This window comes from Myotis lucifugus, unplaced genomic scaffold (assembly GCF_000147115.1).
Source record: "Myotis lucifugus unplaced genomic scaffold, Myoluc2.0 scaffold_30, whole genome shotgun sequence".
Lineage (NCBI taxonomy): Eukaryota > Metazoa > Chordata > Mammalia > Chiroptera > Vespertilionidae > Myotis > Myotis lucifugus.
This window is the reverse complement of record NW_005871078.1, coordinates 3663794-3685154: the sequence shown is the minus strand read 5'-3', so window position 1 is coordinate 3685154 and position 21361 is coordinate 3663794. Positions and strand designations below refer to the sequence as shown.

Here is a 21361-nt window from a genome sequence, read left to right as displayed (position 1 = left end):
GTCGGTAAAATGCTATTTACATTTTAGTTATTATTGGTTACGTACTTAACACTAAGGTTATTATATATTAAGGTTCTGAACTTTAGTTTTGGTCCATATACAGACCTTATAAGGTTCCTATGAGATTTTGGTTAAGTGGTACTAACCGAAAATAATTAGTTATTTTGGTAGACATGCAATAAATATATAGTGCTCTTTTGATTTAAATGAAAGATTGTTTTTTCACTTAACCTTTACACATAATTTCAGAAATTTATTATTATTTTAAGGCAACTTGTTTCTTTAACTAAATTTCCCAGCAAAAATTATTCAAGTAATAATTTTCATAAATATTATCTTCCCTAAACAGTTTCTACTACAACAGCTACCTCCATATTAACCACCACAACAGGTAAAAAATAAATGCTTATTTGTTTTTTAACTTCTAAATTAGCAGCCACCATTTAGGCATTTTGGCCCTATTTTCAAATATGTATGTATGTATGTATGTATGCATGTATTTATTTTGTAAATGCCAAATAGTAGGATCTACATCTAAATTGTAATATGAGTAAAGAAACATCTCTATTTGGAGCTTACGTGTCCTAAAAAGAATATTCCACATGCTACTAATTTGAAAAAAGTGGCAACTAAAGAAAATTCTGTTAAATTCTTTGAAAATAATTTACAATTTCTTTTTTACTAGCATCAAATAACTTTAATTAAAACAGTAGCTAGTACAGTACAAAAGTATATTAAAATGTGTGAAGATCTGATAAATAAGTTGAACTATTACATTTAATTATTTATTTGCACTCTAGCAATACAACATCTCTTCAACACCCTTTTAACACACATTTCCAAATATTTGTTTCCTCCTTTGTATAGCAATTCCATTGGCAACCAGTAGCTCAGGCACAGGTAAGCCATACTATTGAACCACAACTTAATCAAGAGGGCATTAAAAAATTCAAAACTTCCTTTTGCTATAGTAATTAGGTGAAATTTTTGTATATTTATATATTTTTTAAAAATATCTTAGGGAGGAGTCCAGAAAAATATTATACAAAATAAGTTTTTAGACCTTTTACATGTGTACTATAGATTTTAAAAATTTAATTTCACATTTTAACATCCATCCACTTATATGATCAAATTTATTTGAAACATTCATTTTGACCCATTTTATATATGATAATAGATGTTCTCAGAAACATAATTTTCCCTCTATACAAAATTAATTTTTTTCAATTTTTTTTCTTTAAATCAGCAACATTCACTCCAGGGATTACAACATCAAGCAGTGAGACAACAGGTAGGTGAAATAGAAAGCCTATAAAATGACAAAGTTTTTTACATGTATTAAAATTGTTTTATCTCAATTTACTTATTAGAATTAACATACCCAGTCTCCAATACTTAGGAACTTTTCTTCCTCCAACTTCACACTATTTCTCTTTCTCCTATTATTTCTTTCTTTCCTTTAATCTATATATGCATATACTTAAACCCATGGTATTTTTATGGAGATATTATTGACATATAACATTATATTAGTTTCAGGTATATAACATAATGATTCAATATTTGTATATATTGATAAATGATTGCCACTGTAAGTCCAGTGGACATCCTTGATGGCAGAGACCATGGTTTGCCATTTCTGTGTTCCCAATTGCACCCAATCCCAATCTCTAGAATAGTTAGCATTCAATATTTTTTCAGGATAACAGAGATCAGAAGAAAAAGAATTTTTTTCTGGTAAAATGCAGTGAGATATCAGGGTTGTTTGAGATCTGGAGGGAATGCAGCTCTTTGCTATTATCTTGTTCCCTGGGTAAAGTACTTTTGATCAAATACTGGATCAAATACTTCACTGAATTAAGTACTTCTCACTGGCAATTAGGCTTTATTTTATTTTTTTACCAAAACTTGAAAAGATGAAATAAAATATTTTAAAGTTTCTTTCCATAAATTTAACAGGGTAGAGATTCTTCAGAAGACTAAAAATAGTTCTGTATGACCCATCAATCCTACTACTAGATTTGCTAAAGAAAACAAAAACATTAATTCAAAAAGATATATGCACCTCTATGTTCATGCACCACTGTTCACAATAGGTAAGATATGGAAGCAATCTAGGTGTTCATTGATAGATGAATGGTTAAAGAAGATGTGCTCTACATATATAATGGAATATTAAAAAAGAATGAAGTCTTGCCATTTGTGACAACATGGATGGACCTGGACAGTATTATGCTAAGTGAACTCAGACAAAGACAAGTATCCTATGGTTTCACTTATATGTGGAATCTAAAACAAAACAAACGAACAAACAAAACAAAAATAAATTCAGAAACAGAGACCAAAGGGATGGCTACAAGAGGGAAGAGGATGAGTGGATGGGTGAAAACGGTGAAGGACAATATGGTCAGTAATATTGTGATAAGTTTGCACAGTGACAAATGATCACTATAATTAGTGAAGTGATCACATTGTAAGATATAAAAATGCTGAATCACTATATTTTCACCTGATATTAATATAACTAATATATTGTATATCAACTATACTTAAAATTTTTAAGAAAGATACTAATGAAACCCTGAAATAGTGATTCTAAATAAACCCTGTCTTCCCAATCAAATAAACAAACAAATAAAAAATTATCTTGCTCAGATGATCAAAGGCATTACTGTCAAATAGAAGGAGAAATGACTAGGTCCTCAAGAGAGGATTGATGGTTCATTTGACTTTATACTCGAGCATCTTGGATAGAAGTTGAGGTATGATTTCATAGAAATCTCTAAAAGCATAAGAGAAGTAATATACAAAGCTTAAACTTTTTTCCATGTCTTATATATCCATTTTCTTTTTCATATAGTAAATGCTTCAAAGGGTTAAAATACCATGAGAGATGCCTACCCAACCGTTTCAATTAAGTATGTTATTTTTAGAAGAAATATGTGCAGTTCTATTTTTTCCCCTGTTTAAATTGACAGATCTTGACACAGAGCTAACCTTTACTGAGCACTGTTCTAAGTGTGTGACACATATTATCATACTTGATACAGAAAACTCTATGAAGTGGGGCCCATCATTTCCCCCAATTTACAAATGAGGAAATGGAAGCACAGCAAGGTTAAATTATATATCGAGTTCCTTGCTAATAAGTAGCAGAGAGAGGATTAAAAGTCAGGACATCTTTTTCTAGATTCCACTCGTAATGCTTCTGTGTTTTGATGTTTAAGAAAGAGAATAAAGTTTAATTTAATTTAAATCCATTATTAAAGTAGCATATAATTACAGATTCCAATTTCAAAGTGGACTTGTGTCACAGTCCTAGGTCCCAGGTGACTTAGATTTTCGTCTCATTTTTGTCACTGACTAGCAATGGTCTTGAATAAATTACTTTAGTTTTCTGAGTCCAATTCTTCATATGTAGAATAGTTACAATACTTTTATTCCATTCGTTCGTTCGTTCATTCATTCATTCATCCATTCATTCATTCATTCATTCATTCATGGGTTTATTCATTCATTCTGTTGACAAATACTTACCAAACATCTATTATGTGCTAGGTACTCTAATGTTTTTAGAGATATAAAGGTGAGTTAAAATAGACATGCTTCCTGCGTTCTTAAAACCTATAGTCTGGTTGGGGTATCAATCAAGTAATTACAAAAACAAATGAAAACTTGCACCGAGAGCTGTGAAGTGCTTAGAATGTGGGTGAAGAGGGTAGAGCGGGGGTTTGATTAAGTCAAGATGGTCAGAAAAGGCTAACATAAAGATGGCCGATTTGAGAACTGACCAATAAATAGTAAATTGACAAAAAGGAGAGAAACTGTGTTCCAAGTATAGAGAAGTACAAATAGCAGATATGAAAGACTGAAGGAAGGCCAGTGTGGCTGGACAGAGTGAGGATTAAATAGAGAGATTGTGTGAGAAATTTATTTTTTTCTTCTTTTTTTAAGTTACAAAACACTATAAAAAGGGATTTAACCACATAAACAATAGCTTTCCAGAGATTTTCAATAGAAATTAAGACTGCAATACAGAAAATAGCTGACTTTTAATTGATGATGAAAGCCAGAAATTAATAAAGGCTTATTTTTAACTCCACAGACCCCTCTCAACAAAAGTTTTATAAACTCCTACCACCTTCTTGCCAATAGGACAGGTATTGGAAATGCAAAGATAAAAACATGGTCTTTTTCTTCAGGAGCATATTGGTCATTTCAAATGTATCTCCACAAACCTGCTTTATCAAATCATTAAAAAATTCCTCAAAAGTATTTCTCCTTCCTCTTACCCCAAACCCTGGCAGACTAAATGTTATTTTGTAGAAAATTATTGGAGGCACAGATAACTCGAGAGAGAGGGAATTGAAAGAAACAAACTGTAAAATCAGCCTCTGCTTAATAGAGAATTAACTTGTCATCGTGAATATACAGGAGTGGGCAAAGGAAATAAATAATAATACAAGAATGAACTCTTTTACATACAACTATAAACCTATGGTTGCTCACTCCTGCATATTTATTCCACATAAATTGGAATGTATGTTATAATGTCACTATTTAAAAATAAAATAAAATCTCATTACTTTCAACACTAAATACATTGCAAACTACTATCTATTAAAAACTAACAAGGGACCAATCTTTCTGTATTTTCCCTTGAGGTCAGAAAAATTCACACCATATCTCTTTTTCTTATCAGGAACAACTCTAAGTCTACCCGTTGAAGCTTTTACTACAGGTCAGTATATTAATTCCTGACTTTTATCTGTTAGAAATAGCTAACAGTATAAATTACTAGTAACTTTGGATTTCTAAGAAAAAAATTTATATGAGAATTTGACTTTTGAAAAAAATATTACCAACAAATAGTTTACACTGGACTTTTCCCACTGGTTTTGAACTTTTTAAAAATGAATTTAATAACTTGTGTTTGGCCAGTTTATATTGATTGGCTATAATATGATAGTTTTATGTTCTTCCTTATTATTAACTATTAATAGAATATCTACAACAGTACTAAATAATATCAAGCTTAAAATTTTTTAAAAAGAATATAAGATAAGAGAAAACATATATCTAAAAATATATTGTGTTCTTTTAGGTGTTTTAAGTGTAAAAGTAGCAATTAGCTACTTGGTGATATTACTTCATCATTGTTATTACACCCCTGAATGACAGTATAATTAGGTTCCATTTCTTTGAGAGCAACCTTGTTAAGACAAAAGTATGCAAACTTAGTGTGACCCTATTACAGATGCAGAGAACATGACTTTGTTTTTTAAGAAAAAAATAGCAAGGACTAAACCAAAATCTTAGAGGAAAGTGTCATCAAACTAGCTGAGAGTTCGTGCCCACCTGTGCACAGCAAGTCAATGAGAACTGACACCAGGTTTTTCAGCGATGAAATAGAAGTAATTTTATTGGGATGGCACCACCCAGGAGGAGGGGGAGCTGGTGCTCAAAATCCCAACTTGCCGGTGACTGACAGTCAAGAGGTTTGAATAGAACAAAAATTATGGGTAATCATGAGTAAGGGGCTTAGGGCTGTGGGGCTTGCCGGTGGGTCCTTGATTACGTAAGCAGTTCATTTTCATCTTCCACTTGTCTACTGCCCTCCTTGCGTCCTCTAGTCTGGTTTCAGAGAGTTGTGGTGGGCGGGGTGGTCATTCACTTTGTGGGCTGAAAACCATCTTAAAAACGCGTGTCAATAAGTTACCTTGGTGTGCAGGGGTGAAAGCTATACATCAGTGATTTCCAAAGTGGGCGCTACCGCCCCCTGGTGGGCGCTGCAGCGATCCAGGGGGGTGGTGATGGCCACAGGTGCATTTGTTTTAACTTTTTTTGTATTACCTTTCTATTTTGAGTTCAATAAATAGTTTCATAATTTCAAACTTCAATGTTTCTAATTTACACCTTTCTTTACTATATTTTACGAAAAAGGTAGAAACATTAATACATATATATCTTTCTGTTTAATTGCTATTAAAATTTAAAAAAAATTAATTTCCAGGGGGCGCTGAGTAATATTTTTTCTGGAAAGGGGGCAGTAGGCCAAATAAGTTTGGGAACCACTGCTATACATCATGAGACCCATTGATTGTATGCCACCGAGCAGGTCTTGGGCTGAGCAATTTCTATAATCGTTAACAGGGTGCTATGGGGCTTCCTTCCTGTGGCTGTGAACCCAGCTTACAAACCTATTTTGTGTTAAAGATATTTTTGAGGGTAATAACACTCTAGCTTCAAAAATAAGATTAGAAAAATATCTTAGGGAACTCTGGGTAGAAAGTCACTGGGTTCTTGATTCTATTTTCTATGCTAGGAATTGATTGAACAGTTAAGTCGCCCATTGGCAACAAAGCCCGAGTACACTTGAGCTGAGTTCATTTCCTGTTTTTCTCAGGCCTTATGAGTACTCCGTTTCCCGTCACCTTCACAGCTGGAAGTGCAAGCACCCCTGGAGCAGTGGGTCCCCTCTTCACCAGTCCTTGGCACGTATCAGGTACAGTAAGTCCAGAACAGAGTACACAGCCACGTCTAAGCAATGGGTTTTAGGCAGTGCTGCTCAGTACAATATTTTACAACATAAAGATAGCTGGCTTAGATATATTATCAGACGTAGGTGTTCTTTTTTTAAATTTTTTATTTTTTTAAATAATTATTTATTGTTTAAATATTACATATGTCTCCTTTTTCTCCCATCGACCCCTGCCCAGCCACTCTCACCCCCAGGACGACGTAGGTGTTCTTTATATGTAATTAAAGTGACCCCTGCCCAGCCACTCTCACCCCCAGGACGACGTAGGTGTTCTTTATATGTAATTAAAGTGTAGAGTCTTTGGTTTTTTTCACAGGTTGATTCCTTAAAGTATATCACATTGTGACAATTATACATACCCGTTACCTGGAGTGTTGACAGCGCCCATGTACTTTTTCTAGCACGTGTTTGTTTTTTATCTTCCTCAGGGACCACTGGATCATCAGCAAGTACAACCACAGGAGCTGAAAAAACAAGTTCAGCTGACACAGGCTTCAGAGAAGGTGAGATCAAGAAATGAGTCAAATGCTATTTCTTCCATAGCTCCTTTTCACAAGCAGTCCTCTGTTTCCAGTCAGGGACAATTGTACCCTGAGAACAGCATTAGGAAATGGGGGTCCAGCGACAGCACTGAGGCACCTGGAGGACTTTGGGAAAATATTCAATAATTAGTCTTTCTATATTAAATCAAATATTAGTGTTAGATTTCTAAAGTACACTAAAATTTCTAAATTATGCTCAAATATGTAACAGAATTTAATCCACGTTAACACCATGGTAGTTAAATCTCTTTATTGCCATTAGGAAGAAAATAATAAAAGGTCTCAAAGCTGACAGGAGCAGGAATAGAACCCAGAACCCTTAGCCTTCTCTGCAATAACTACCGTTCCCTGATCAGTGCATAGAGCAGTGATGGTGAACCTTTTGAGCTCTGCGTGTCAGCATTTTGAAAAACCCTAACTTAACTCTGGTGCCGTGTCACATGTAGAAATTTTTTTATATGTGCAACCATAGTAAAACAAAGACTTATATTTTTGATATTTTATATATTTAAATGCCATTTAACAAAGAAAAATCAACCAAAAAAATGAGTTCACGTGTCACCTCTGACACGCGTGTCATAGGTTTGCCATCACTGGCATAGAGCATCAAAAAAAAAAAAAAAAGCCTAATGAGGACATGCTTGCCCTTGTGCATCACTGACTAAATTCCAACTATTACTAGTTTCATGAATAAATAAGACATTATTGATACTCTTTAAACATAGATAATATTCATCAGTTAATATAAGTCCCAAGTCCCTCTTACATTTTCTCCTCTGCATCATATTTGCCTCTGCTCAGGTGTTAGATATTGTCCATCTGGTCTCTGCAGTTGTCCACCTACCTCACCTAATCTTAACACAGTGGGGTTCAAAATGTGGTTCCCAGACCAGCAGCATCAACATCTCCTTTTAGAAATGAAAATTTGGGGGGCCACCTCCCTAAAATCAGAATCTCTTAGAGTGAAACCCAGCACAGTGTATTAATTAACAAGCCCTTTCGGCAATCAGTGCTTATCAACGTTGAGAACATCTTTCTCCCTTTCCCTGCCAATTTATGCTTTAGTCAGTACCACTGGCTAGAATGGACTTCCTAAAACGCAACTGTGATCCCGTCACTCCACTATGTAAAATCCTTCCATTGTTCTGGTTGCTCTGGGATAAATAAAAACTCCTTTACATATCACTAAAAGCCATGCCTTTAGAGTATGCATGGGACTTCCTTTTATGCCTTTATGATCTAATTCACGGTCTGATTTTAAGAACTAATCTATGGCCTGCTTTTGTTTATCTACATTTATTTTCCTTTAGCAAATTTCTTGACTTGAAATTTATCTCACATACTTTTTTGGAATAAGCTATAGTTTACATAAAAATACTGTGTTAAAAGATAGAATCTCCAGCAGCAGAAATTAAGAAACTGGTTATTTTCAATTAGATCAATGAACTGACTCAAACTTTAGGGTGATGACTGTTTAGTCTACAATCCTTAAAATTTGAATCAGAATTATTTGGCTAATAGTGACAAGTCAATCAGTGAATCTTTTTTTGGTTATCAGGTAGTAGTTTTAAACAGGGTTGCTGAAAGTTTGGTCCACAAATGAGTGCCATCAGAACTGTTGATTACTGGTCATGATGTGGTAAGAACTGAAACAGAGAACAGGCATTTAGAAACAGCAGTCTTATCAGTGGTTGAGCGTTGATCCATGAACCAGGAGGTCATGGTTCAATTCAATTCCTGATCAGGGCACATGTGGAGTTGCTGGCTAGTGACCCAGTAGGGGGCGTGCAGGAGGCAGCCGATCAATGATTCTCATCGTTGATGTTTCTATCTCCCTCACCCTTCCCGTCCTCTCTGAAATCAATAAAAACATATTTTAAAAAATAGAAACAGCAGTTTCACACAGTCCCTTTAATACCTCCTAAATAAAAGCTTATGTTTTAAATGATTTTATTAAAAAATATTTCTCTACCTTCATGGCATTTCCCCAAACACCAATATCGGGCAGACTGACATCTTTGCAGCATTGCTCTTTGACCACAGATCGTTTGAGAAGCAAAAGTTAGAGTGTAAACTCTGGGGCTAGACTACCTGGGTTTGGCTTCTGGACCTGCTGCCAACCAACCTAGTGACCTGGAGAAAGTCACTTACCCACGTCTGTTAAATGAGAATAATATTACCTGCCTCAGAGGATGCTTATACGACTGGATGAGTGGATTTATGTCTGGGGTATTTTTTTAAACTGCTATTTTCCCTCCCCCGCCCCCAGCTGGAAAAGGGGCCCCTACTGCACTACCAGTGGGAACCGAGAAGAGCACACCCGAGGCATCAAGCACAGGAGCAACAAGCACAGGAAAAGCAGGCAAGTCAGGATGCGCACTTTAACGCCTGTGAGATGGTCCTGAACATATTCCAGTCGAACTAAAGATGAAGCTGTGTGTGACATTAGATCCTCTAGCTGCAGAAACTCTAGGTGTCATTGAAGATTTCTTTTACATTGGAATCCTCGATTCCGTCACATGAGAGTGACATGTAGAATCCTACCGCTCTAGAAGTAACGCCCCTTCCTTGCTGTTATGCCAGGGACCTCAGAAGGACCAGAGGACTTCACCACTGCACCTGGGAGCCAGAGCAGCGGCAGAGGAGACACAACTGCCCCAGGCACAACCTCGGGAGGCAGAGCGGGTATGGAAGTGGGGGCTCGGAAGCATTTTCTTACTGACCACAGGGAAGCCACCAGCGGCTTCTACTGGGTTATTAGCTGTTAGTCAATGTGCACGTTCATCAGGTCACCATCCCTGCATCTATGGGCTGAATGGCTGTATTTCACTAACATCAGCTCACAGGTGACTTAGAGCAAAGAGTATTGTATTGCAGACTCCTGCCTTTGAACGTCTGAGGCTCTGAGTCTGGGTGGGGCTCAGGTCATGGTTTGCAATCTTGGCTACACATTGGAATTGACTAGAGACATTTTTTGGAAAATGCACAATGAAGGGCCTTTTAACGACTAGTTGAATCAGAACTCCTGGAGGAAGAGCCCAGGCACAAATGTTGTTTAAAAGCCTTAAAGTTGGTTTCAATGGGTTGAGAACCACTAGGCTAGTATATCTGTATGTGTAGTAAGCAACCCAGGTGATTCTTATAATTAATTTTTAGAAACAGTGAGGCTAGTATTTCTGTATGTGTAGTAAGCAACCCAGGTGACTCTTATAATTAATTTTTAGAAACAGTGAACTTGAAATGCTTTAAGTGTGAACAAATATATGCAAAGTATTTGAAAGAAGAGAACAGCAAAATCTGTTCTGCTTAACCATAGCTCAATGGTATATATGTATTGTTTATTTTGAAAGGGACTACTGAGTCATCAGCTGGGGAAACGACTAGAGCTCCAAGCAGTGAAGGGACACCCTCTGAGGAAGGCAAGTCAGGTGAGCAGCGGGTGTCATTCAGAGGCCGTGGCTTTGTCAAAAAGGACCAAATTAAATCAGAGCTGGCTGATTTCACTCAAATTCATCATCTACCATCCAAAAAAATAAAAAATAAAAGGGTATAAAAATGATTAACATTTTCTTTTTAAAAACATATATTTTTATTGATTTCAAAGAGGAAGGGAGAGGGAGAGATAGAAACATTGATGATGAGAGAGGATCATGGATCGGCTGGCTCCTGCATGCCTTCCACTGGGGATCGAGCCCGCAACCGGGGCATGTGCGCTTGACTGGAATCGAACCCAGGACCTTTCAGTCCGCAAGCCAACACTCTATCCACTGAGCTAAACCAGCTAGGGCAAAATGATGAATATTTTCAAGATTTTTCATTTTTCTGGCTTCTCCAATCTTCCCTTCAAAAGTGGCACAGTATTGGGTTGTCACAATAAGGCACATGCTCTCCCCATACTGTGTTTGTCAGGGGTAACAGCAGAGTCTGGGAATTACTGTTGGAACTGGCAGTAGCAGCACAGCTAGACCACTGCTTCCAGCCCAACAGGGATCTCAGCAGGCAAGGTGCAGTCTCACTTTGGTGGTGCTCCATCATGAGTTTAGCTGAGACCCCACATTCTTATAAGGACTGTAAGTGCGTTTAGTAAAGGCTATGGCTATCATTTTAGGACAAATAAATATAGGTAGTGGGAGCATTTTCAACACAACCATCTATGTAGACTAGAATTGCCAAATAAAAAACACAGAATGCCATTTACATTTTAAATTACTCATAAGTAAGAAATAATTTTTTAGTATAAGTATGTTCTATGCAATAATTGGGACATGGTTATTTGTTGCTTATCTGGAATTCAAATGTAACTGGGGGTCCTGTATTTTTCTTTGCTAACTCTGGCGATCCCCGTGTGGCCTGATCACCACCGTTCTTTTTAAACAGGAACCACTGGAGGGGAAAATGCAGCCACCACTGGAGCTGCTGGTGAAGAGACTTCTGGAGCATCAGGTACTGAAAGAACATAGTCAGAATAAATCTAGACAACAGAAATGTGATGTCTTTACTCAAAATTTTGTCAGAGATAAGGTTTCCTGGGGAAATTTAACTCATTATTTGTGTAATGTGAAAACTGAAGAAGATCAGAGATAAATTAATAGCTATTTATGATGTGTCGCATCATACTCTAGAGAACATAGGGACAGAGTAGAGTCAGGCATTTGTTCTCTTAGAGCTTAATTTTCAAGCAAGAGAAATGAGTATTTATATCAATGCAAAGGCAAAGGCCATGCAAGGCAGAAGGTAATCAAAGTTAAGGAAATGTTCAATGACAAGTGTTGGAGTGGGAACTCAAGAGGAAATTCTAGCAAGAGAAGGGATTAGATTGGGATTTACTCTCTTTTGAAAAGAATATGATATTATGCTCAATGCAGTGTGACTATATCGACATGCTTTAACTTGAGCAAAACTCAAAACATAAGTACGTTGAGCAAAAGTGTAGGGATATATTCAATTCCAGGGGAATAAAGAGCAGTCATCTTTCTAGTATTGGGGAACTAGAAATGAAAACAAATTCTCCCAACCCAGAGACCCTGGCCACAAAGCAAACATTTTTATTATTTAATATGGATTAAATTAGAAAGTGATGCAAATTACAGGCCATTTGCTAAGCAATTATAAAGACAGACCTCTCACCAAGCAGACACAACCCATTACCTTCAAGTTCTCAGGAAAAATTATATTGGTCTTCAAGCAACAAAACCTGAAAGCACTATTTATTACACATAGTTCATCCTAAACTCATCTGGTAATTGGGTGCCATCTGGTTAGTTCATTGGTTTCCTACAAAGGGAAAATAAACCTCCTATCTTGACAGGAGGAAGTTTTATAACCAGAGGAAAACAAGGGAAACATCTCCCTAACGTTTGCATCTCAAAGAGACAGTGCCAGAGTTCTTGAGAAAGACACTCCTTGGGTATTATGATGGCAAGAGGCCTATAAGTTTTTTTTTTTTAAAAAAAGATTTCAATAAATTTCCAAGACACAGAGAAAGAACTTAAAAATACAAAATTTCTAAAGTCAATGTTCTAAGAAAAAGAAGGGGAAAGTCCCTTATTTCTGAGAGAATTAAGCTTCACTCTTATTTTAAATTATTTTTCCTCGCACAAGCCAGACTCAGAAAATGATCATTTCATATTTTAATGAGCTAACTTTTTGTTTCTATTATAAAATGAAGCCACGCTCAGCTATCCCCTGGGGCAACCCCTGGAGCTGGATGTGGCAGCCCCCTGGGGAACCAGGCGCTGGACCCAAAGTCCTGGGAGGTCAGACAAGTCTGGACCTGACTTTTCAGCTGTTCCCAACTATCAAGAGAGAAAGAAAACAAAAAGAAAAAATTTACCTTAAGAGTTTGCATAGCAAAAAACAAATGCTTGAATTTAGAATCCAAAATCACATTAAAATAATTTCTATTTCTTTTTAGTGAATTTTTTTTTCCAAAATCAGGAAATCCATGAATATAGTTCATCATACTAACATATCTAAGAATAAAAACAACTAGTGATATAGAGGCTGAAAAGGCACTTGATAAGCATCTGATAACCATTTCTGATGAGGAAAAAATACTTCAAAATAAGCAACCTGCTAAAATAGTGCCCATAGGTAAAAATTGCTCTTAGAATCAATATTATACTGTAACCTCAGTTTTCTTGTCTGCAAACGTGGGCAATGTAATCTGTTAAGTGAGGATCCCATGAAATAATGAATAAATGTATGTCAAAGCACATTTTTTGGAATGTATGGAGTAATAATTATTATTAATATAGAAAATGGAGATTTCTGTAATCGTTATTTGGAAGTCAATTTAAACCAGAATTGGTTACCTCACAGTTTATGAAATTCTATGAATGAACTCTTTCCATTTTTTCCTTTACAACAGGTACACCTGGGACATCAGGTGGCACAACTGTTGGAGGTGAAAGTACATCTGAGTCACCCAGCAGTGGGACTACAAGTTCATCAAATAAGCTAGGTGAGATAACTAAATACAACAAAAATTCACTAAACCTTATTGGTGTAGACACTTGTTTATTTATAAGAGGATCTTTCCTGTTTAAAAATCAGAACTCTGAAATTCAAATATGTGAATCAATTGGGAAGATTGCCATTACATTCCTTGTCTGCTATTCAGTATTTATGCGCTATTGGGATGTCAGTTAGTGTGACCAATGATGTCACAGATAATGACATTGATGTGACAGTTCAGATATTCTCTATTACTAAACAAGCTTAATACAGCATTTTAAAATTGATATTCCAATTTAGAAATCACTTGCATATTTTTTGATACAACCATAGTGGAGTTAAGTGAAAAGTAATAGTGACAATCTAACATTTCATCTTATGTTTGGTCCTTAAATGAAGATTTGGAGTTAGGCTTCTTTTGAGTTACATACTTTGCTCATCCACTTAGTTACATTTCTTTATCTAAGGTCTGCATTGTTCTACAAAAAAACCCACTGAGGCAACAAACAAAAATGCATAATGGTTAAAAGTGCTAAATAATTATAAGATATGTCAGCCATTTTTGCATTTCATTGATTGACAATATAATTTTTCAATACTAGAAATATTTAAGAGTTCAATAAATTATTTCGTTTCTTGAATAATAGGCCGCTGGTTACTAAAAGTTTATCAACAAGGATTTCAAATTTCAAGTTAGAAATTTTCTTTTTACAAAAACTGCTATCTTGAGTATTTAGAAAATTTTTGTGGTTCCTTAGTATACAAAAATATCATGGTATAAAATATTAACATATTTTCTATAAGTTTTTAATTGAACAAAAAAAGTGATTTAGAATTGTGATGAAAAGCTATTCCAATTTCTGAAGAAAATTTAACAAATAACATTCCACACCAAAGATGTAAATATAATTCTTCAAATTAAAGTATCATACATTACATTCTTATAATCTGCTTTTTTTATTTGTTATATATTTTGAACATTTTTATCTATGTATTTAAATACCAGCAGCATCAAATTTATTTACTATCTAGTAGACTATCATGCAGAAACATCATAATTTAATAATATTATTTTTAATGTAATTTTTTGAATAAGAAATATATTTGTACAGTCCAAAAATCAAAAGTTTATAAAGGTAAATCCAGAAGTCTTGCTGTCATCCTACCCCTTTCCTCATTGGTAACCCTTTTTTATTAGTATGCTTTCAGTGTTTTCTAATACAAATACAAGCTAATGCAAATATACATTCTTTTTTAAAAATTTAATTTTATTTATTTTATTTATTTTTTATTATGGATATATATTTTCTTTATTGGTTAACTAAACAGAATTCTTGGTTTACTTTCATACCCATAACTGTTCTCCCAATCCTCTCTATATCAATAAATGGTACCATAACTGACTCAGTTGACTCAGGAAAAAATTAGAGTTATCTTTGATGTCTCTCTTCTTTTTATTTTGCACTTCCTACATACAGACAAAGCCTCTTAAAGCTATTTCAAAAACATATCCTGAACCCATTCACTTTTCTCAATCTCCTTTATTACTACTCTGGGCTAAGATACTCATATATCATTTGGGTTCCTGAAATCACTTCTTTTTAAAATTTATTATTATTATTATTTTATTTTATTTTGTAAAATATATTTCCATTTCAATGATGAAAGGAGAGGGAGAGAGAGACATCAATGGTGAGAGATAATCATTTATTAGCTGCCTCCTGCATGCTCACCAATGGGGATAAAGCCTGCAACGCAGGCATGTGCCCTGACTGGAAATTGAACCATGACTTCCTAGTTCATAGGTTGACAAAAAAAAAAAAACCACTGAGCACAAAGTCCAAGCCTGAAATCACCTCTTACTGGTTTTTCTACTTCTATAATGCACCCTTTACCATATATTCTCTACAGAGTGGAAAGAAGGATTTTAAATATATATAAATGTATAGCTCCCTTGCATTAAACTATACTCTATTGCATTTAGAAAAATGTGCAACTTTTCTCTCATTTCAAATAGCTTACCCAATCCAATGAATATATCTTCACCTTCTAATGATTTCCCACTAACCTCCTATTGATACCTATAAATTGACCATCTAGTTCTGCTTCTATGGCACATGTAATTCAGTTATCCTTATGGCCTTTGCAGCGGCTGTTTCCACTGCCTATGATAATTCCTATGACTGTCTGCTTCTTGTCATATCTCAAAATAAATGGCATCTTTTCAGAGAGACTCTGCTAGCCAGGCTGTCTAAAATGAAATCCCAGTTGCTCAGAATTTCCTCTCTTTATTTTAGTGCTTTGAGGCTTTCTTTGTTTGTAAATTTCTTTGTTTGGTTGGATAGTAATTTTACTTTAATGTCTACATGTCTCTCACATCTACTAGGATTATCGATGGGATTAGAGAACTATCTAATAACTAGGTAAATCTTAGAGAAATGATTTAAACTATTTTAAGTTTTTTCTCTATAAAAATGGAAAGTAAAACCATATATATCATAGGATTGTTCTGATGCTAAAATGAGGTAATACTTATAAATTTCTGAGAACATACATGGCATATAAAATATTCAATAATGTTAAATGAGTAAAGATTTTGGAAGAAGGTACACTGTAGAAAAACAAAAGGTATAATAAAATAGGATGGTGGCAACAGGAATGAAGAGGCACAAAACTATAGTTTAGAAAGAAGGCAGCATAAGCTCTAAGGTTAACCAAGGACCAGAACAACTTTAAAACAATGTATTTTTATTAAATGTTTTCATAGGAACAACTGGACAGTCTGCTGAAGGATCAGGAACCACAATAGTACCATCATCTGGAGTGACAGGAACAACCATCACATCAGCTGGAGAATCAGGCAACACTAGAAAAACAGAAACAACTAGATCATATGATGTAGGTTCACAGTCAACAGGACCTTCATCTGAAGGATTAAAGACAACAGAGGCAGCAACTGGAATGCTAGGGACAACTGATTCATCCGCCAAAACACCAACTGGAGGATTACAAACAACTGGATCAGAAGCTGGAGGATCAGGGACCACAGAAGTATCAACTGGAGAAACAGGAACAACTGTAACATCTGCTACAGGTTCAGAAACAACTAAACTAATATCTGAAAGAGTAGGGACAACAAGACCATCAGCTGTAGAGTCGGAGACAACTGGTGGAATGTCAGGAATCACTGGTGTAACACCTGAGGGATTAGGAACAACTGGAAGATCAGCATCTGGAACAACTGAATCATCTGCTCAAGGTTCTGGGACAACAGAATTACCATCTAAAGGAACTGGGACAACCAGAACCCCAGCAGAAGAAAAAGGAACAACTGCTCCAACAGCTGAAATGCCAGGATCCACTGGTGTAACACCTGGAGGATCAGCGACAATAGGAACATCAGAATCTGGAAGAACTGGGTCACCTGTTAAAGGTTCTAGAACAACAGAATCACCATCTAAAGGAAGTGGGACAACCAGAACCCCAGCAGAAGAAAAAGGAACCACGGTCTCAATGGGTCACATGTCAGGAACTACTGGTGAAGCACCTGAAGGATCAGGGACAACTGGAACATCCTTCAGAGGTTCAGGAACAACTGAATCACCATCTGAAGGAACTGGGACAACCAGGTCATCTGCTGAAGGGACAGGGACAACTGAATCACCATCTGAAGGAACTGGGACAACCAGAACCCCAGCAGAAGAGAAAGGAACAGCTGGTCAAACAGCTGAAATGCCAGGATCCACTGTTGTAACACCTGGAGAATCAGGGACAACTGGAACATCAGGATATGGAACAACTGAAACATCTGCTAAAGGGTCTCAAACACCTGAATCATCATCTGAAGGACCTGTAACAAGCAGGCCATCTGAGGGAGGGACAGGAACCACTGGCCCAACAGGTGGAATGTCAGGAACCACTGGTGTGGCACCTGGGGAATTTGCAACAACTGGATCATCTGCTCAGGGTTCTGGGACACCAGAATCACCATCTAAAGGAACTGGGACAACCAGAACCCCAGCAGAAGGGAAAGGAACAACGGTCTCAATGGGTCACATGTCAGGAACTACTGGTGTAGCACCTGAAGGATCAGGGACAACTGGAACATCTTTCAGAGGTTCAGGAACAGGGGAATCATCATCTGAAAGGCCAGGGACAACCAGGTCATCTGCTGAAGGGACAGGGACAACTGGCCCAACAGGTGGAATGTCAGGAACCACTGGTGTGGCACCTGGGGAATTTGCAACAACTGGATCATCTGCTCAGGGTTCTGGGACAACAGAGTCACCATATAAAGGAACTGGGACAGCCAGAACCCCAGCTGAAGGGAAAGGAACAATAGTCTCAATGGTTCCCATGTCAGGAACTACTGCTGTAACACCTGGAGGATCAGGCACAACAGGAATGTCAGAATCTGGAACAACTGGATCACCTGCTCAGGGTTCTGGGACAACAGAATCACCATCTAAAGGAACTGGGACAACCAGAACCCCAGCAGAAGGAAAAGGAACAACGGTCTCAATGGGTCACATGTCAGGAACTACTGGTGTAGCACCTGAAGGATCAGGGACAACTGGAACATCTTTCAGAGGTTCAGGAACAGGGGAATCATCATCTGAAAGGCCAGGGACAACCAGGTCATCTCCTGGAGGGACAGGGACAACTGAATCACCATCTGAAAGACCAGGGACAACCAGGTCATCCGCTGGAGAGACAGGGACAACTGGCCCAACAGGTGGAATGTCAGGAACCACTGGTGTGGCACCTGGGGAATTAGCAACAACTGGATCACCCTCTCAGGGTTCTGGGACAACAGAATCACCATCTAAAGGAATTGGGACAACCAGAACCCCAGCAGAAGGAAAAGGAACAACGGTCTCAATGGGTCACATGTCAGGAACTACTGGGGTAGCACCTGAAGGATCAGGGACAACTGGAACATCTTTCAGAGGTTCAGGAACAGGGGAATCACCATCTGAAGGAACTGGGACAACCAGGTCATCTGCTGAAGGGACAGGGACAACTAGCCCAACAGGTGGAATGTCAGGAACCACAGCTGTATCACCTGGAGAATCAGGGACAACTGGAACATCAGAATCAGAAACAACTGAAACATCTGCTAAAGGGTCTCAAACACCTGAATCATCATCTGAAGGACCTGCAACAAGCAGGCCATCTGAGGGAGGGACAGGAACCACTGGCCCAACAGGTGGAATGTCAGGAACCACCGGTGTGGCACCTGGGGAATTAGCAACAACTGGATCACCTGCTCAGGGTTCTGGGACAACAGAGTCACCATCTAAAGGAACTGGGACAACCAGAACCCCAGCAGAAGGGAAAGGAACAACGGTCTCAATGGGTCACATGTCAGGAACTACTGGTGTAGCACCTGAAGGATCAGGGACAACTGGAACATCTTTCAGAGGTTCAGGAACAGGGGAATCATCATCTGAAAGGCCAGGGACAACCAGGTCATCTGCTGAAGGGACAGGGACAACTGGCCCAACAGGTGGAATGTCAGGAACCACTGGTGTGGCACCTGGGGAATTTGCAACAACTGGATCATCTGCTCAGGGTTCTGGGACAACAGAGTCACCATATAAAGGAACTGGGACAGCCAGAACCCCAGCTGAAGGGAAAGGAACAATAGTCTCAATGGTTCCCATGTCAGGAACTACTGCTGTAACACCTGGAGGATCAGGCACAACAGGAATGTCAGAATCTGGAACAACTGGATCACCTGCTCAGGGTTCTGGGACAACAGAATCACCATCTAAAGGAACTGGGACAACCAGAACCCCAGCAGAAGGAAAAGGAACAACGGTCTCAATGGGTCACATGTCAGGAACTACTGGTGTAGCACCTGAAGGATCAGGGACAACTGGAACATCTTTCAGAGGTTCAGGAACAGGGGAATCATCATCTGAAAGGCCAGGGACAACCAGGTCATCTCCTGGAGAGACAGGGACAACTGAATCACCATCTGAAAGACCAGGGACAACCAGGTCATCCGCTGGAGAGACAGGGACAACTGGCCCAACAGGTGGAATGTCAGGAACCACTGGTGTGGCACCTGGGGAATTAGCAACAACTGGATCACCCTCTCAGGGTTCTGGGACAACAGAATCACCATCTAAAGGAACTGGGACAACCAGAACCCCAGCAGAAGAGAAAGGAACAACTGGTCAAACAGCTGAAATGCCAGGATCCACTGTTGTAACACCTGGAGAATCAGGGACAACTGGAACATCAGGATCTGGAACAACTGAAACATCTGCTAAAGGGTCTCAAACACCTGAATCATCATCTGAAGGACCTGCAACAAGCAGGCCATCTGAGGGAGGGACAGGAACCACTGGCCCAACAGGTGGAATGTCAGGAACCACTGGTGTGGCACCTGGGGAATTAGCAACAACTGGATCACCTGCTCAGGGTTCTGGGACAACAGAGTCACCATCTAAAGGAACTGGGACAGCCAGAACCCCAGCAGAAGGGAAAGGAACAACGGTCTCAATGGGTCACATGTCAGGAACTACTGGTGTAGCACCTGAAGGATCAGGGACAACTGGAACATCTTTCAGAGGTTCAGGAACAGGGGAATCATCATCTGAAAGGCCAGGGACAACCAGGTCATCTGCTGAAGGGACAGGGACAACTGGCCCAACAGGTGGAATGTCAGGAACCACTGGTGTGGCACCTGGGGAATTTGCAACAACTGGATCATCTGCTCAGGGTTCTGGGACAACAGAGTCACCATATAAAGGAACTGGGACAGCCAGAACCCCAGCTGAAGGGAAAGGAACAATAGTCTCAATGGTTCCCATGTCAGGAACTACTGCTGTAACACCTGGAGGATCAGGCACAACAGGAATGTCAGAATCTGGAACAACTGGATCACCTGCTCAGGGTTCTGGGACAACAGAATCACCATCTAAAGGAGCTGGGACAACCAGAACCCCAGCAGAAGGGAAAGGAACAACGGTCTCAATGGGTCACATGTCAGGAACTACTGGTGTAGCACCTGAAGGATCAGGGACAACTGGAACATCTTTCAGAGGTTCAGGAACAAGTGAATCATCATCTGAAGGAACTGGGACAACCAGAACCCCAGCAGAAGGGAAAGGAACAACGGTCTCAATGGGTCACATGTCAGGAACTACTGGTGTAGCACCTGAAGGATCAGGGACAACTGGAACATCTTTCAGAGGTTCAGGAACAAGTGAATCATCATCTGAAGGAACTGGGACAACCAGAACCCCAGCAGAAGGGAAAGGAACAACGGTCTCAATGGGTCACATGTCAGGAACTACTGGTGTAGCACCTGAAGGATCAGGGACAACTGGAACATCCTTCAGAGGTTCAGGAACAAGTGAATCATCATCTGAAAGACCAGGGACAACCAGGTCATCTGCTGGAGGGACAGGGACAACTGAATCACCATCTGAAGGAACTGGGACAACCAGAACCCCAGCAGAAGAGAAAGGAACAACTGGTCAAACAGTTGAAATGCCAGGATCCACTGTTGTAACACCTGGAGAATCAGGGACAACTGGAACATCAGAATCAGAAACAACTGAAACATCTGCTAAAGGGTCTCAAACACCTGAATCATCATCTGAAGGACCTGTAACAAGCAGGCCATCTGAGGGAGGGACAGGAACCACTGGCCCAACAGGTGGAATGTCAGGAACCACTGGTGTGGCACCTGGGGAGTTTGCAACAACTGGATCATCTGCTCAGGGTTCTGGGACAACAGTGTCACCATCTAAAGGAACTGGGACAGCCAGAACCCCAGCAGAAGGGAAAGGAACAACGGTCT

The 21361-nt window shown here is 38.6% G+C and overlaps 1 protein-coding gene across 1 annotated transcript in view; it reads left to right on the top strand.

The window, feature by feature from the left end:
* Positions 1–21361, top strand: part of MUC19 (mucin 19, oligomeric) — a 105796-nt gene that overhangs the window by 35747 nt on the left and 48688 nt on the right. Inside the window, 13 exon segments of the mRNA XM_023752268.1 lie at positions 350–391; positions 868–900; positions 1250–1294; positions 4706–4744; positions 6410–6508; positions 6973–7047; positions 9356–9448; positions 9670–9771; positions 10437–10514; positions 11464–11529; positions 13457–13549; positions 16310–18179; positions 18390–21361. Of these exon segments, the coding sequence (XP_023608036.1) occupies positions 350–391; positions 868–900; positions 1250–1294; positions 4706–4744; positions 6410–6508; positions 6973–7047; positions 9356–9448; positions 9670–9771; positions 10437–10514; positions 11464–11529; positions 13457–13549; positions 16310–18179; positions 18390–21361 (5607 nt within the window).